The sequence below is a fragment of the Ochotona princeps genome, chromosome 6 (genome assembly GCF_030435755.1).
Source record: "Ochotona princeps isolate mOchPri1 chromosome 6, mOchPri1.hap1, whole genome shotgun sequence".
Taxonomy (NCBI): Eukaryota; Metazoa; Chordata; class Mammalia; order Lagomorpha; family Ochotonidae; genus Ochotona; species Ochotona princeps.
The window spans coordinates 88,315,314-88,333,430 of NC_080837.1; the positions used below are offsets into that span (position 1 = coordinate 88,315,314).

Below are 18,117 nucleotides of genomic sequence, written 5' to 3' on the forward strand. Positions count from 1 at the left end.
AAGTAAGAAAATAGGACTGCTTTATTGTTCTTGGTGTGAAGACCTGTAGCAGCAAGTGCCACTGGATCTGGACCTCCCACAGGGAAGAGGCAAGCGGCTCTAACCCAGGGGCCCGGCCCCAGTGCCTAGGTGCAGCAGTGCCGCAGGTGGAAGTTGACGACGTACTCTGCATTCGTCCTCTGCACGGAAATGGCAAAGGGCTCAAAGGGATGGAAGGTGAAGGCCACCAGGCGGCGCACTGTGTGGCTGATAGGGCGGCCCAGCAGGCCTGCCTGGATCTCAAACTTGAGCAGGCCAGAGTCACGTGCATAGAACCTAGACAGAGAGGAGGCACAGGGGTGAGGACCTGGTCAGCTCAACACACACCAGTCTTCCACATGCCCCTGCCGCAAGCTCATGGCTGCTCCAGAAGGGAGCCACACGGGGACTAAGAGTTATGATAGCTCCAGTACGATACCAGCTGACAGAAGCAGGCCCCAGAAGATGCATGGGTGACACCCAAGCACACCTCCACTTGTTCACATTGTGTGTTCACGGGCTGCCCACGTCTGATCCCACACAGCCTGGGACACTCCAGGCCAGAGTCCCTTTCCTGAGACACATAGACCTCCCACCCTCTAGCAGACCCACACCAGCTGGGCCACCTGCAACCAGTCCAAGTGGCCGCAAGGACCAAACACATGGGCCTCATTGGGTGCATGTCAGCAGGAAGCTGGAGTCTGGCAGGGGGCCCTTCACCATGGGATGCTACTGCCCCACACCCATCTGAACATGTTAGGTTTAGGGGATGTCATTTTTCCTCAAATATGGGACCAGCTGCTCAGTGCCAGTCCAGCAGGAATGACACCAAAGAGGTGTGCTGAGGGTGTGGAGGGCTCCAGAATAGAGACCCAACATAGAAAGCTCGTAGCCCCCTTCAGAAGGAAGGCTTTCACAGTAGCTGACTCGATGCTGTCACTCCCAGGCTGTGACTGGTGCTAAATCCCCTCCAGTGGAACAGCATGGGCAGACTGCAGTCCAGCACCAGGGCAGTGATTATGGATGGAGCCAGATGGCCACGGGCTGGTAACCACCCTTGGCTGATCCAAGTGCCTGGATTCTCATACTTCCTGCCTGTGGCACCAGTGTGCTCTGCGGGTGCCAGTTCCAGTCCTGGCTGCCCCACATCCCATTCAGCTCCTGCTAACAGCTGGGGAACAAGCAGAGGGTGGCCTAAGTACTTCAGCTGGTCTAGTCCCGGCCATTTGTGAATGACCTAGGGGATTGAAGGTATTTAATTTTCCTTTCAAATAAATCAGCCTTAAACTAGCATCTCCGTGATGAAGGCAGTGGCAGCCCCACCCACACACAAGGAACAGCCGGGGTTCCGAGCTCTTTGCAGAGAAAGAAGGACCCCCCCCAGCAGTGATGCACACAGAAGACACCCTGCAGCCCTGCACAGAATCCCCTGCACAGAATCACAGGTTGGGGACCTCCAGCTGCCGTACCTGATGGGGTGATCCCCACAAGTCTTGGGCCGCTCCATGACAGACACCCACTTGTCATCATAACTGAACAGAGACAGGTCCAGGTAAGGGCTGCCACTGTAGGACTGGGCACTGATGGGCAGCTGGCCCAGCAGCCGGCGCACAGCCTCCGTGTGTCCTCCGTACTTGGCATTTACGATGGTATCCTTGAACCTGTGGCAAAGCACCCACGAGGGAGACAGAGCTTCCACTTGTGGGTCTACCCCGCAAATGGCTGCAATGGCCAGGGCTGCACCAAGAGCTTGGAACTCCATCTGGAGCTCCCATGTAGGTGCAAGAGCCCAAGCATTCAGGCTTATCCTCCAGCTTTTCCCAGACCACTAGCAAGGAGCTCCAAGTGGAGCAGCCAGGATTCCAACCAGCACCATGCTGGCATCACTGGTACACAGGGGGAAGCTGAAGACCACTGTACAAAATACCAGTCCCAATAAGCAAATCTTTAGAAAAATGAAGACAGGAACAGTGCCTCCCAGGGAAAAACAATCCCAACTGCTCATGTCTCCCATATTATTTTCCCTCACTGCCAGTGTTCCACCCCAGGCTCAGCCATAAGTTCTGTCCTGAGTCCTGCATCATTCCTTCAACACCTGAGTGGGCAGCCCACGTACCACAGGGGAGAAGAAAGGCAGGGAATTCCCCAAGGCCAGAGCTAGCCAAAGCTGGGTGGCCAGACCCAGAGCAGAAAATGGCCACTGCCGTGGCCCACCCTTTCCTGGTAGTTGAGCTGGCCACCTACAGCAGCTTACCGGCGCTGGATCTGCCTCGCAAAGTTGTTGCTGGAAGCTGAGCAAGGGAACTGGACCTCGCTGTGCAGGGTGGCATTGCGGAAGAGGTCGCAGAAGTTCTCAAACAGCTGCAGCAGCTCGTCTGACGTGTTCTCAAACACAGCAATGACCTCCGTGGTCACCATGTTGTACACCACAAAGAAGGATGCCTGTGAAGGGCAAGGGAGGGTGGCTGGGACAGCCATGCCCAGCAGGCAATGGGAAGGGGCCAGGGCCACACCCACAGGGGCAGATGGGGCCAAGGCCAGCAAAGACCCCAGCTATGGCTCCACAGGCTCTGGGCAAGGCAGCACAGTGAGGCCCCAGCTTGCCTAGAATTCACCACGCTGCCAGCACACACCCATGGCTACGAGTTTCCTTTTCCTCTTGGTGTCTCCAACATGCAGAGGACACCTGAAGCCCAGCATGTACTGATGCTGCTGGACAGAACCCCTCCCCCAGCCTGCTCTGTGCATGTGGCTACCACACAGGAACCTCAAAGCCCTCAGACACTAAGGACAGAGCATGGCTCCTGGGGACCAAGGCCTCTGCTGCCCTCCACTGGTCAGGGAAGCCCAGCACTGGCGTCTGGCACTCAGCATTCCCCTTTCCTGGGGCTGAGCTTACACCTGCACCAACACTCTCTGGAGACCACCCCCCATTCTCCCCATCTTCTGTACCCTGCAGAGGCTGCACTTGGCACTGAACCCACAGGCTACACAGGAAAGGGGTGAGGGAGGCAAGTGGAGCAGGGGTTCTGAAGGAGAGAGCCCCTGGGGCACCAGTAGCTACAACCACTGTAGCCTTCAGAAACAGCAGTCGCTTTGGGCAGCAGCCTGACAGACAGCTGGCTCACTCCAGAAAGCAGCAGATGCATCCACACCTCAGTCATGATACCATCCCATTCACAACTGTCAGATGCCCCACCATCCTGCTCACACCTCAAGTGCCCTGCCATCCTGCTCACACCTCAAGTGCCCTGCCATCCTGCTCACACCTCAGTCAGACACCTCACCATCCTGCTCACACCTCAGACGTCCCACAGTCCTGCTCACATCTCAGTTAGATGGGTAGTCCTGCAGGGTAGTTCACAATGCATCAGTCGGGGCCCAGTGCTGTGGCCAAGCAGCTAAATTCTTCATCTTAAACGCACCAGGATTCTATATGGGCGCCGGTTCTAATCCCGGCAGCTCTGCTTCCCATCCAGCTTCCTGCTTGTGGCCTGGGAAAGCAGTCCAGGACGGCCCAACTCCTTGGGACCCTGCACCCGCGTGGGAAACCTGGAAGAAGTTCCTGGCTCCTGGCTTCGGATCAGCGCAGCACTGGCCATTGCAGTCACTTGGGGAGTGAATCATCGGACAGAAGATCTTCCTCTCTATCTCTCCTCCTCTCTGTATATCTGACTTTGTAATAAAAATAAATAAATCTTTAAAAAAAAAAAAGAAAAACAGCAGCCGGCCACGAGTCCTCCAAGGCAGGAACCCAAGTCCCAGCATCAGTGCAGTGTCTGAACTCACCACTGACCCAGAAAACATGAATAAACCCCACTTACTCACAATGTCCACTCCTCACAGTTGAGCATCGGATGACAAAGATGACAGACACTGCCCCAGGCACCGTCAGCACTGACCACCAGTGTGGCAGTGGGGAGCCAGGCTGTACTACCAGGAGGAAACCGGGACACAGAGGGTGGTCCAGGGCAGGCAGGTCAGCCTTGCTAGTCAGTGCAAGGTGGGGAACTCACTCAGCACATGCCCAGAATACCCCAACTGGAGCCTGGCTGCACAGCCCCCAACACTGCAGCCCCAATTAGCTTGTTTGGGGAGCAGAAACCCAGCTTCCTGGAACCTTCTCACCACTCCTAAAACATCCTGGGACACAGGCGAATTTAGGGTGCAACCTAGGCTGTGCCTATGAACACACACGTTAGCCACCTCACATCCAGGGCAGCCTCAGTGTGCGTCCATGAACAACGTGTGGCCACCTCACATGCAGGGCTCAGCCCAGTCTGCGTCCACGTACACACATGTGATCACCTCACATGAAGGGCTCAGCCCAGTCTGCGTCCATGCACACACACATGTAACCACCTCACATGCAGGGCTCAGGGCTCAGCCCAGTCTGCGTCCACATACACACATGTGATCACCTCACATGCAAGGCTCAGGGCTCAGCCCAGTCTGCGTCCACGTACACACATGTGATCACCTCACATGCAAGGCTCAAGGCTCAGCCCAGTCTGCGTCCACGTACACACGTGACCACCTCACATGCAGGGCTCAGCCCAGTCTGCATCCATGCACACACACGTGACTACCTAACCTGCATCACATGGAGAAGGAGCAGCTGGCACCACTCTCTGCAGCACCTCCCTGGGTCTTTCTCTATACACAGCCCCCTTGCTCCCACAGCAGGACCCGTAGACAGTCTCAGCTCAGATCAGGGCCCACACATGCAGAAATCCTGGGTGGCTATGCCTGGACCCCAGTAGAGCATGAAAACGCTTCATAGAACAATACAGAACCAGTCACTCGGCCACTGCTCCAAGAACACACACAGGCCACAATTCTGACCTAGCAGACCACCCAACACAGTGCTCCTAGGCCTGGTACCTGTCATGCCGGCATCCCATACCAGTGCTGGTTCTGGGCCCGGCTGCTTCACTTCCCATCCAGCTTCCTGCTGATGCATGCAGAGAGCAGCAGAGGATGGTCCAAGTACTTAGGTCCTTGCATTCACGTGAAGAGAGCTGGGACAAGTTCCTGGCTTTGGCCAGACCCAGCTTTGGCTGTTGTGGAAATTTGGGGAGTGAACCAGCAGGCAGAAGCTCTCCCTCACTCCCTCTCTGTCCCTTTATCTCTCCTTCTGTCTTTCCTTGTCTCTCTTTCCCTTCTCTATATCTGTCTCTCCTTCTCTGCAACTTTGCTTTCTTGTTAATTAAAAAAAAAAAAAAAAAAAAAAGATTTACTTTCATTAAAAAGGCAGATTTTAGAGAGAAGAAAAGACAGAAAGATCTGGGCCCAGTACGGTAGCCTACTGGCTAAAGTCCTTGCCTTGCATGAGCCGGGATCCTATACGGATGCCGGTTCATATCCCAGCAGCTCTGCTTCCCATCCAGCTTCCTGCCTGTGGCCTGAAAAAGCAGTCGGGGACGGCCCCAATCCTTGGGAGCCTGTACCCACATGGGAGACATGGAAGAAGCTCCTGGCTTTGGATTGGCTCAGCTCTGGCTGTTGCAGCTACTTGGGGAATGAACCAGCAGATGGAAGATCTTTCTGTCTCTCCTTCACTCTGTAAATCTGACTTTCCAATAAAAATAAAAATAAATCTTAAAAAAAAAGAGAGAGGTAAAAAAAAAAAAAGAAATGGCTGCAATAGCCAGAGCTGAGCTGGTCCAAAGACAGGAAGCAGGAGCTTCTTCTTGGTCTCCCACACAGGTACAGAGGCCTAAGGACCTGGGCCGTCCTGCACTGCTTTCTCAGGTCACAAGCAGGGAGCTAAATGGGAAGTAGAGCAGCCGGAACGTGAACTTACCCTAATCCAAAAGGGATCCCAGCACTTGGGGGCAGAGGATTAGTCAGTGGAGCCATTGCACCGGCCCCTACAATTTTTCTTTTCAAATAAGTTTTTTGTTTTTGTTTTTAAGTGATGGTATGGAGGCCCAGCACAATGGCTCAGTGGCCAAATCTTGACCTTGCATGCGCTGGGATCCCATATGGGCACTGGTTTGTGTCTTGGCTGCTCCACTCCCATCCAGTTCCCTGCTTGTGGCCTGGAAAGGCAGTAGAGGAAGACCCAAAGCCTTGGGACCTTGTGCCCATGTGGGAGACCCAGAAGAAACTCCTAGCTCCTGGCTTTGGATGGATTCAGCTCTGGCAGTTGCGGCCACCTGGGGAGCGAACCAGCAGACAGAAGACCTTTCTCTTTCTCTCCTTCTCTCTGTAAATATGCCTTATCAATAAAGGTAATACTTAAAAAAAAAAAAAAAAACAGTGCTAGTGCAGGAGGGCCTGGCATCGATACCTGGGAGGGGTCTGTGACACGCAGGGTCACCACATCCTCACTTGTGTACTTGATGAAAAGGTGGTCTTCATCCAGCAGCTGCATCTTCCACATACGCAGCTGCCGCAGCTGATCAAAATACTGGAAGAAGCGTCTCTTGGCCATAGCACTGCCATCCTGCTCCGCCCGGCGCCACAAGTACACCAGTAGGCGGTGCTTGAGGGAGTTGATGAACGGGTCCCGGAAGGGGTTGGCCATGCCCGTCTGCCCATCGCGCTGCACCTCAGGGAACACGGCCGACACGGTGAGCAAGTCATCCTCGTAGCAGAAGCGGCCTATGGTGCGCACATCCATGAAGGTGCCCTCGGGCGTGACCTGGAAGACGTGGATGGTCTGCTGCTGCACCGACAGGATGGCCAGGATGTTCTTGTACAGGTACAGCCCCTGGTTGTGCGACAGCACCACCTTGTCACACTTGAGTGTGCGTGTGTCACACAGCCGACCTGTGTGCAGGTCCACAATGTGTAGCGAGTAGTCTTCCAGTGGGGACCGGGGGTTGGGGGTCACTGACTCGCTGTTGCGGTACACCTCATAGAAGGGTGGGTGTGGCTCGTCCGGCAGATAGGCAGCAGAGCCCACGATGACACAGCGGCAGTCATCAGTGAACAAACTGCACTCACGGTTCAGGTGCTCACCGTTGGCAGCCACGTTGGTGATGTGCAGCAAGACAAAGAAGCGCTCAAAGAGCCGGCCCCGCACGCTGGCCGAGCGCTGGTCGCTGCCGTTGGACAGGACCTCACCCCCGTAGCCCTGCAGCAGGTCCTGTGCGGCCTGGCAGCCCTGGTACTCGTAGATCTCCAGCGAGGTCTGGTCTGAGGAGAAGGCGATGAAGTAGCGCCCATCAGGGGAGAACTTCCGCAGGAAGCAGGGAGGTTTCTCGACGTTGACCACCGTGAAGTTGGGGAAGACGTTCTGGTGGAACACACGCACCTGGTGCCAGTGCGTGCCTGCCTTCCCCGAGCTGATGCGCCGGCGCTCCAGGCGGTGGATGACATTCTGGTTCTGGATCCTGCGGGGCCTGAGGGTGGCAGCATGCAGATCCATCGTCGCATCCCTGCCTGCAGGGCAGGAGGGAACAGTGGGGCATGGCTTACAGGCGCCCGCCCACGCTTGACCACATCTGCCCACTGACATGTAAACCCTCAGTCCCATGCTGGCAGCAGCTTCCTTGGCCCCACATGGACGGTGGTCCCCTTGGCCCGCCCATGTGGGCCCCGTGCGGAGAGCAGCCCCTGCTTAGCCCCAGATGGTCAGGAAGCAGTTCTGACACTTGTACGTCTAGACACACACACACCTGCGCCGAAGCAAGGGGTGTGAGAGTAAACAGCTGTGGAAGTGTCACATTCCATCAAACCCCCAATGCTTGAGCTGAGGTAAGAACTCCTCAGAGACCAGGCTGGAGCAACCAGTCCCATCGTGCAGCAAACCAGGGGATGCCTCACACTGCAGCCAAAGCCCTTGACAAGGGGATTGTGGCCAGCATGGGGACAGGCTCCCTGACCTCAGACTACAGACACCTGGCGAAGGACCAGAGGCCCAGACACAAATGTGATCTCTCAGAGAGAGACAGGGGATGGACCTCAGGTGCCCAGCTCAGACAGAGACTATGTTGGACACGAACCCTTCTGTGAGTGTGAGAAAACACTCGCAAAAGAAAAACTGATGCACATCTGGCTGTCCGAATAGAAGAGTTCCTGTAACACAGCAACAGTGAAAGCAAAACCACACACAGCCCAATTCAGCGGACAAAGCACTTCAACAGCTGGTTCTCACACAAAGGGCCAGCAGGGTCAGGGAAGAGCCTCGGTCACCATCAGGCCATCAGACACTGCCTCTCATCCACAGCGAACCCCACAACTGGAAATGCTGAAAACCACAAAAGCTGCCAAGCACCAAGAGAAGCTGAACTTGTTTATGGAGGGTCCTTGGAGCACCAACGCCAGAAAATCACTTTAACATGGCAGCTCCCTGGGTGCAAACCCATGGCACTGGAAGGGAGGTTGGGGAACACCTGCACCCTAGGCACACGGCCAAATCGGAACCAGCCACGGCAGCTGTAATACTAAAACAGCCACAATGGCCAAGAGACAGGACCAGCCATGGCAGCCGAGACTAGCAGTCTTGGGCGTGTACTACCCGTGTCACTCAGACTGCAGCCCAGGAGGGCAGGGACCTCTGACACAGCTGCCTAAGGACAGGAGCTGGGGCCGAAGGCCAGTGTGCTGCAGCCCCACAGCAGCCCCTGCCTGGGCTGTCTGAAGTCTGGAACTGCTTCATTTCCCACAAGCATCCACACACTTGTACCAACACAAGAGTGGGCACTTGCTGCCCTCCCTTAGCTTGGTCTAACGACCACGAGCCCACATGGCTAAGCTGGTCACAGCTTCTCCAGCTCCCCACACCAGCACCACCACGCCCTGGCATCCATTCAGGCCCTCCACCTGGGGCTGCCAGAGGCTGTCCGCCCTGCACCCAGGAAGCAAGTCCACTGCACTGCAGGGGACGGCCACGGCGAGCAGGGCTTCCCGTGGCACCAAGGTGGGAGCCCGGGCTGGCCGGTCTGCTGCCCAGCGGGCCAGGGCATGGCTTCAGCCAAAGGTGGACACCAAGAGCCGGCGCAAGTGCCCGGGAACGCACCGGTGCAGAGCGGAGGGGGCCACGCGTGTCCGCTGCCCGGGGCGCACGGCTGCCGGGACGTCCCACGAAAGCACGCCGGCGGAGCCCAAGCAGGCGCTCGGGCGTGGAGAGGGGCTCACCTGTCCCGCTGGCCTCACGGGGCCGGGAAGCGTCCCGCCCGCCCCGCAAGCGCCTCCCAGGGCCGCGGCCCCGCCATGCTAGCTGCCGGAAGGGAGGTGCGGCGACACCGGAAGTGCGGGCGGGGCGGGAGCGGGGGCTGCAGCGTCCCCTGGCGGCGGGCAGCGGCCGCCGGGCGCCTGCGAGCCGGGAGCCGAGCGAGGCGTCCACCTGGGTGCCGGGCCCTGTGCTGGCTCCCCGCCGCCTCAGACCCTCAGGAGCTGGGTCGGAAGTGGAGCAGCCAGGACTGTCTCCCTTTTGTTGTCCCTTTCCCAGGGCCGAATCCGTGCAAGCTCTGCCTTCATGGGGGAACAAGGGAAGGGAGGACAGCCCCGTGAGCAGAGCCGCTTGGGCCGGACATGGGGTAGAAGATGGCCCTTCCTAGTGCCGTGGTGTCCGTCCTGAGCTGACAGAAGGGGACACACATCCAAACTGAAGGTCAGTGTCACTGAGTGAGGACATGACCAGGGCCCTGCCCTTGGGTGGGCACCTGGACTATCAGGTGGGAACTGAGCAACTCAGTGGGACAGAGACCTCGAGGGGTGAGGCCACGACCCAGTCCTGCGGATGGCAGCGTCAGAGTACAGTGTCGGGAGGGTGAGGCCTCAGTGTCCGGGAAGGTGAAGCCGTGAGGCCAAGCATGGGGAGACCCTGTGTGTTCCAGCGGGTATCTTCCCAGTGGGGAGCTGGGGACCAGGCTCCAGCCTCGGCAGGAGATGGTACAGCAAGGATCAAGTGGCCCTGTGACACTAGCACAAGGACATTGGGAAAGACGGGAACACCTCCCCCACAGTCCTCAGGGACATACACACACACCCCTGCAGGGCTGAGCAGACCATCTGATAAGGTTGCTGGGGAGCAGAAACAGCTGCCAGCCATCTGGCACATCCATCCCTCCCATGGCCCAGGCCTCTGAGCCCACCTCCACACAGGCAAGGACAGCGGGGTCTCTGAGCACCCCATGGGTGGAGGACAGCAGTGTCCTCAAGCACCCCATGAGTGGAGGACAGCGGGGTCCTGGAGCCCACGTGGATGGGGACAGCGGGGGTGCTTGGGTGCCTGGGTCTCCCGTGGGCTAGAGGATAGCAGGATCCCAAAGCACCCCATGGGTGGGACACAGCAGGGTCCTCATGGAGCTCCCAGGCGGCAGCAGTGCAGGTCCCCAGAAAAGCTCCATAATCTCTGGTGCGGCTAGCTTGGGGTGTCAGTCTCCCACAGCTCAGTGAACCCCAGTTGGCTCCAACCTCGCCGGGGCCATGGCAAATAAGCACCTGGCCTGGGGAGGAAGCTGTACTCTGCTCACCTTCTGCACCATAGCTGAGGAGCAGAGAAGGCCCGGCAGCCCAGAGCTTTGCACCCCTGGCCGGAGGGAAGCTGCCACATTTGTAAAATGGCCTTGGGTACCTGAGATGCATTTGCACCACTCCACTCCATTTGTAAATCTGAAGGAGCCATCAAGCAAAAGGGAAGCCACATCTGCATGGCTGAGGAGCTGCTTCAGCCCAGAGCTTCAGCCCCCAGAGCCAGCAGCTCAAGGTGGACAGAGATGGACAGAGAAGGAGAGATGGACAAGAGGGCGAGGTCTGTGGGACCCGGTTCTGCCCCTCTGAGGACTGCTAAGTGGAAACCCAGGGACATACCCCTAGAAGCAGCACTGCCCCTCATGGTGCCCCGCTGGGCACCCCTCCTGTCTTGCCTCCTAAACTCCTGTTCTCCGGCCTCCCCAAACTGCTCCAGGAACCCTGGTCCCTGGCCTGCCCCTAGCTCATGCTGCACCAGCTCTGACCATCCTGTAAACCCCCAGGTGCCATGCAGTAGTGCCCTGGCTCTGCCTGGAGTACAGCAGCTCTAGCAGGGCAGACGAGTCTAGGCTTGGGGCTGAAGCTGTGCTCAGAATGCTGTATCCCCCAAGCTCCAGTGCTGAAATCCTGACCCTAAGGACACGGTGTCTCCATGGTTTGGAGGACCGGAACTCACTGCCTTCCCGCCTTGGGCAGACGCTGCCAGGAGAAGCCAAGTCAGCGCAGAGGACACTGGACCTACCAGCACTGTGGCCCTGCTTTGACCCTGGCTCCCACCTCCAGAGGGGGGATAAATAAGTCCCTCTTGTTTGTCTTTGTGACAGAAGTCAGGTGACCAGGCCAGTGGAACTCATGCAGTGCCCACACCCAGGCGAGGTGATGGGCAGTCACACATCCACACATGTATTCTTACAAACACATATTCACACATAAATCTGATACAATACATAGTACATGGCAACAGTCTCAAAAACTGATGCTCTCTTAGGTTATAAAGGAAAACTAGAAGCACTAAAGCTCTGAACGTGGTGAAATGGCACTGAAGATGAATCTGTCACAGGCTCACTGTGTGGCTGGCGCTGACTTGAGTGTCCCTAGTGAACAATGACACTAAGCACCTTTGCTGCTTGCTTTTTTTTTATTTCTCTTATTTTGGTAATCTTTACATAGTTGATTAGGGCACAAAGGGTCAAGGGTTACAGGAAAGTAGGTAAGACCAGTGTTTCCACATTAATATTTGTTATTTTTTTCTGTATTTGGGTCAGGGAAGAGATAAAGGGAGAAGCCCCATCCAGCCTCCCAGCCATTCCAGATTCCTGACGCGGGGTATGCTCTGAGGGTCCTGCTCATGCAGTTTTGATAGTTCAGTAGTTCTGAATTGCTGTCAATCTCACCACTCCAAGCGCAATGAAATCTCTTCAGAATCCACTGGCTGACATAGTCTCTTCGTAGTTAGTGTTCTGAGATCAGCAGATCAGTGGGAGGGATCTCCAAGGAAACTTCATCTGAGGTGATCCCAGACCTGATACTTGTGTGCTTGCCAGTACAGGGTCCACGACAGTCCGTCACCCCAGTCAGCTTAAGCTTAAGCTGGTGGTTGCAATTGCTGGGTCAGTTCTGTCTCCAGCCCTGTCTTCCACGCAAACCGATGGGTGTTGCAGTCCAGTCCAATGCTGCCTACTTCGTACTCGGCCTTCATGCAAACCAGTGGGAGCTGCAGCCTAGTTGGGGCAACTCCCTGTAACCCCCACCAGGCCTGCCCCCTACCCTGGTTCCCATGCTTGCCAGTATGTACCGCAGACTTGTTCAGTCTGTCCCACATCCCATTTAGCTCTCATACATGTCAATGGGCATTGAAGCCTAGTTCAACCCAACCTGCCCTACTATCCAGCCCTCACACATACTGGCAGGTACCTTTCTCTCTAGCCACCCCTGTCCCTGTGGGAGTGGTAACCCAAGAGGGAGGCACCCACTATTTCCCTCCTAGGCCACTCCCACTCCCGGATTACCTACTTTCTAGGTGGTTCTGAAGTTTAACTTGACGGAATTAGCCCCCAGTGCCAGTCTCTGCCAGCTGATGCTGCAACAAAGCCCAACCAACCCTAACCCACTTTAATTTATGCTTGCACCAGTCAGAACAACCTGGCCTTTTCCTGATCTAGCTCACATGAGGCCCACAGGTGTTGTAGCCCTGCCTGGTCTGGTCTGCTCCCATCCCAACTCACGCTCTCCAGTGGGAGTGGTTGTCCAGCAGGGGAGCCCTCCACAGTCCCCCTACTGGCTTTGCTCCCTCCCTCCCTGGTTTTCATGTGTGCTGTTTGGGCACAGCGGTCACGTCTGCTACGGCTCATCTCACCTTGGCATTCCTTTATGCGCACTGGTATGTGTTGCAACCATACCTGGCGCAACCCACACTCTGTTCTGGTGCTCGGATTCGCCAGTGGGTGATGTGAACTGGTTCAGCCTGGTCTGCCCCCGACCCATGCCAAATGTATGTCAGTGGGTATGTTTCCCTGGAATGGTCTGGATTGCTCTCTATTGTGTTTCTTGCACTCACCTGAGGGGACTGTGTCCTGACAGAGGAGTTGCCCAGGTTTCCCCATCAGAACCTCTCCCTGTGTCAGATCTTGTGGATACTGGTGGGTCCATGAGCCAGCCCTACTTAGTCCACCTCCTATCCTAGCAGGAACAGTGGCTTTTCTTAACTGGCATTCAACCAAGTCTGGTTCTTACTGTTGGATGTTTCAGCCCAGCCAAAGCTCATCCATACCCAGACATGGCTCACACATGGCTCAGTAGGGGCAGAGACCTAGCCTAGTCTGTCCTACATCTACCCTGGTCCTCCAGAGCACCAGATGGTGCTGGAGTCTAGCCCGGTTAGGTGCATCCAGTCCCAGTCCACACTTGTGCCAAGGGAGATTGCAGCCATGTCCAGACCAGAACGCAGACCCCACTCCAGCCCCCGCATTCACCAGTAGGAACCCCAACCCAGTTAGGGTGTCTTCTTAGCTCCCCAATCATGCCTGTTCCCAGCCCTAGATCACAAGCATGGCAGTGGTTGCTCTGACCCAGTTGGCTTAGCCCCTCACCCGTCTCAGCCTTTGCCTTCGATACTGTGACCTAGTGTCCCTGGCTCATGCAGACCAGTCAGTCTAAGAGCCTAGTTCAGTATGACCTGTGCTCCATCCTGATTTCTGTTCTTCCCTTGTTAGTTGAAGTTTGCTTGACCCTGCCCGGTCTGCCCTTTTCTAGCTGCACCTCGGTCCACCCCACATCCTGTTTTAGGATGCACATTTGGGTGCTGCTGCCTTGACCTGCCCAGACTGTTGTCAGTTCCTTTACCCGTTAGTGATGGCAGGTTCCATGGTCACACCTAGCTCAGCCCATCACCACCCCAACTCATGAGCTAACCAGCGGTATTTGTGTTTCCACAGGGTTGGGCCCACACTTCCCCCAGAAAATCTGCCCCCGGATCTGGTTCTTTCATGTGTTGGTTAGTGTCCTGACCCTGCCAAGTGTGACCTTTTCACTGTTCTGCCACTCAGTCAGGTACTGGTACCTAGCCCTGCCAGACATGCCCCCATCCATAGCTTTCATGTGGTCTGGTGTGTGGCAGTCAGTGATGCTCTACACCAACAGCCCATCTCAGGATTCGCCTTTGGGCTGGTGAATCAGTGTGACCCAAATAGAACTTATGGACTCTCTCCTCCAAACCACCAGATCTCAGTCACCAGGCTTGCAAGCAAGTTCTGTGACCCCATCACCAGGAATCACCCAGAATTCATCCCTCACCTTCACTCACACTGGCCTTATCCATGGGTGTCCCTAGGCAGCAATTACATACCCTAAAAACCCCAGAGCTTGCTGCCAGGCGGCCAGCAGGCAGAGCATGGCACCATATGAAGCTTAGGATTCAGTCACCATGTGGCGACCGTGTCCTTGTGCCAAGTCCCCAGCATTGGGGCCAACCTGGCTTGGGTACTCTCCACAAGCGGTTGCCACCACTGCGGAGGGCTGCTGTCGCCCGAGCCGCCAAGGTCAAACTCCCACCCCCTAGTTTCCTGTTGCCACTAAGTGGTGGTTGCAGGAAGGGGCTAGAAACCTTAATCCTGTCCCAGGATTTCCTCACGGTATACTCACCATGGGGGAATAATCTCTCTGGCCTCCCGGCAGCCAGGATCTCTCACCGTGTGGCGACGGTGCCAAGGGGTCAAGTCCCAGGCATTGGGTCTGCTTGCCTTCTTTACACAACTACTTGAGTACATTCTCGGGGCTCTGAGTAGTAAGAGTTATACATGTGTATGTGTATAAATATACACGCATATGTGTTCTAACATATATAGCCATAACATATATTCTGGACCATAGACCTTTGCCAGACATATGATTCTCTTTCTTTTTTAAAAGATAGATTTCATTTATTTGAAAGGCACCACTTCAGTGCAATTGGCTAATCTTCCACTTTACTACCGCTGGATCACACATGGGCACCAGTTCAGGTCCTGGCTGTTCCACTTCCTATCCGGCTCCCTGCTGTGGCCTCCTTGGGACCCTAAACCTATGTGTGAGTCCCAGAAGGGACTGCTGGCTTCGGGTGGACCCAGTCAACCCAACACAGTAGCATGTTAGCCACAGGCAAGATCCTTGACCCTGCAGTTTATTGTCTGTCAATATGGCATTCCAGGGGCCAATCCTCCGATCACAACCTGATGTCCCTAACAACTGGGACTGACAGTCCTTGGGGAAGTCTTATCTGTGCTGGACACGGATGAACTCCTTTCTTGCCTGGACAGCACAGTTTGGTGACTGTCTCAGGCCCGTATGCTGTGCTGTGTAGCAAACTAGAGATGACCCCAAGCAGACCAAATGCAAATGTCAACATCACAAATCATGGGCACACAGGATGTGATGGGCAGCGCCAGTTTCTCTGCAGCCTAGAACCTCTGGGGCTGCTGTGGGCCAACAGGGTGCCTTCCCTCACCTGTGATTTTGGTCACTGCAGTTCTGGCCTTCCCCATTGCAAGGAGGGATGTTGATTTTTTTAATTATAAAATTCTTCCACAGTAAAGAAAAATTAAAAGAATTTGCCTCTTCCAAATCTGCCCTACAAATGATACTTCAAGATGTTCTCTTGACAGAGAAGAGGAATAGCACCCAACAAAACCAAAGGCAAATGGGAAGAACATCCCAGTAAAATGACAACAGAAGACTAAACCAATGAACAACCCATTCCTAAAATGACAGGACCAAAGTAACACCCATACATATTAACCCTGAATGTAAATGGCTTAAGCTCAATCAAACATCGTAGATTAGTAGACTGGATTGAAAAACAAAACCCATCTATTTGTTGTCTAGAAGAGACACATTTCACCAACAAAAATCAGCGGAAACTATATCGCATGGGTTTTGATGTTTTCGGTTAGTTTCATCTCTTTTTTTTTTTTTTTTTTTTTTTAAGATTTACTCATTTTATTACAGCCAGATATACAGAGAGGAGGAGAGACAGAGAGGAAGATCTTCCGTCCGATGATTCACTCCCCAAGTGAGCCGCAACGGGCCGATGCGCGCCGATCTGAAGCCGGGAACCTGGAACCTCTTCCGGGTCTGCCCACGTGAGTGCAGTGTCCCAATGCATTGGGCCGTCCTCAACTGCTTTCCCAGGCCACAAGCAGGGAGCTGGATGGGAAGTGGAGCTGCCGGGAGTAGAACCGGCGCCCATGTGGGATCCTGGGGCTTTCAAGGCGAGGACTTTAGCCGCTAGGCCATGCCGCCAGGCCCAGTTTCATCTCTTCAAAACACTTTTTTCTGATTAAATTCTTCAGTGACTCATAGATCATACAGTAGCATCATTTTTTGCAAGAAGGTTCTTGATTTTCATTTGTTCAGCTACACATTAGTCATCTAGTAGCATGTTATTTAACTTCATGGTTAATTTCTTTTTTCTTCCTGATGTTGATTTTGTTTTGTGGCTTTTCATTTAAGGGGATGTATAGTAGCTGTGTAATGAAGATTGTCATATCTAGTAACATGTTATTTAGCTTCATGGCATTGTAAATTTTTATTTTTCTTTCTATTGTTGACCTTGTATTATGACTTTTCATTTGAGGAGATGTACAGTAGCTGTGAAATAGAGACTAACATATCCAGATGTGAGGATACAATGTAGTAATCATTTCTACTTCCAGACAAAGATGGACTTACAATTAAACTGTTCACTATATCTTGACAGGATGCTGGACTCTCTGCCATTGTCCATGCCCACAATGATGGACATATCACTGTGTATGAAGAACTATACTTTAGTAATGATATAGAGGAACTAGGTGCGGGGGGGGAATTGGGGCTGGGATAAGGGAAATACCAGGAGCCTATGGAACTGTATCATAAAATGATAATAATAATAATAAAATGTAAAATGTGAAAAGAAAAGATTTTGTTTATTTTTATTGGGAAGTCAGACATACAGAGAGGAGACACTCCGGATCTTCCGTCCAATGATTCACTCCCCAAGTGGCTGCAACAGCTGAAGTTGAGCTGATCCAAAGCCAGGAGCCAGGAGCCAGGAGCTTCTTCCAGGTCTCCCCTGCAGGTGCAGAGTCCCAAGGCTTTGGGCCGTCCTTGACTGCTTTCCTAGGCCACAAGCAGGGAGCTGGATGGGAAGCGGGGTCGCCAGTTTTAGAACCAGCACCCATATGGTATCCCAGCGCATGCAAGGCGAAGATTTTAGCTACTAGGCCACTGCACCAGGCCCGGGATATTGATTTTGAAGATCTTTTGGAGAAACTGCATTTACCAATGCTGCCATTGATGAGTACTTTCATCATATTTCAAATCTTCCCTGGTAGGGTGGGATCACGTCTCCACCACCAGTGTGGGGTGGACCCCTTGGTGCCCCTGCCCTTCCCTCGTGCTCCAAGCAATGCTGAGCCTGGGGAGAAGCTTGCTAGACTCACAGAATCGCTCCCCTTACTTGCCAGAGCCTGACATCATGCCCTCGTGGGCTGGCACATGCCCACAGCTCTGCACCAATGGGGGTCTTCCCCACCTGTCCCCTGCGTGTCTCCAGGGTCCTGCAGTCCACCACCTGGGCTCCCTGTGGTCTGCTGCTTCCCTTCCTCTCACTGGTCAATGTGATTCTACACAGACAGCCCATCCCACAGGCTGGAATGGAATTGGTGTCTGCAACAATCAAAACCGACAGTATGTGTCTGAGGGCAGGGGTCACCAGATCCAGTTGGTATAGGCCTGTGGAAATGCCATCTCTCTTCCTGGGTCTGTTTGGTTCATTCACATTTTTCTGTAAAACTGCCAATTATATGTGAGGCTTTATTGGCAGGGTGTTCTCCGAGATCACCTTTTGTCATCTGATGCTGCGTCTCATTATCTTTCTGGCCTCTCTCCACTGTGTGTCCAGAGGTTTGTCTAATTTTAGCCCCAGCCGTTGGTTCCAGTTTCTGCAGTAGCTGAGGCCACGTGCCTTCCCCAGGGCCTGTCAGCCACCAGTGACACAGACTGTGTCCTCCTAGGTGCTGCCTGGGGCTCATGCTGTTTCTTCAAACCATGACGGATTAGGTTTTTGCTTTTTAAAGTCTCCCTTCTTTTTTTTTTTTTTTTTTTTAAAGATTTACTCATTTTATTACAGCCAGATATACAGAGAGGAGGAGAGAC

The 18,117-nt window shown here is 54.4% G+C and overlaps 1 protein-coding gene across 1 annotated transcript; it reads right to left on the reverse strand.

Annotated features, from left to right (window-relative positions):
- Window positions 1-3: 3 nt before the first annotated feature.
- On the reverse strand, window positions 4-9,128 carry DET1 (DET1 partner of COP1 E3 ubiquitin ligase). Its single transcript, XM_004593174.4, has 5 exons — window positions 8,990-9,128; window positions 6,314-7,410; window positions 2,273-2,460; window positions 1,488-1,679; window positions 4-315 (listed from the first exon to the last, which is right to left on the reverse strand). Exons 2-5 carry the CDS (start codon window positions 7,394-7,396, stop codon window positions 126-128), a joined length of 1,653 nt encoding a protein of 550 aa, XP_004593231.1. The 5' UTR covers window positions 7,397-7,410; window positions 8,990-9,128; the 3' UTR covers window positions 4-125.
- Window positions 9,129-18,117: the final 8,989 nt, after the last annotated feature.

Bases quoted from the DNA above. Each gene is read 5' to 3' on its own strand.
- DET1 (XM_004593174.4), bottom strand. From the start codon at position 7,396: ATGGATCTGCATGCTGCCACCCTCAGGCCCCGCAGGATCCAGAACCAG. The intron at 1,680-2,272 runs GTAAGCTGCTGT...GCTTTGCCACAG, and splicing joins GCGAGGCAGATCCAGCGCCG to GTTCAAGGATACCATCGTAA. The intron at 316-1,487 runs GTACGGCAGCTG...CTCTCTGTCTAG, and splicing joins TGTGGGGATCACCCCATCAG to GTTCTATGCACGTGACTCTG.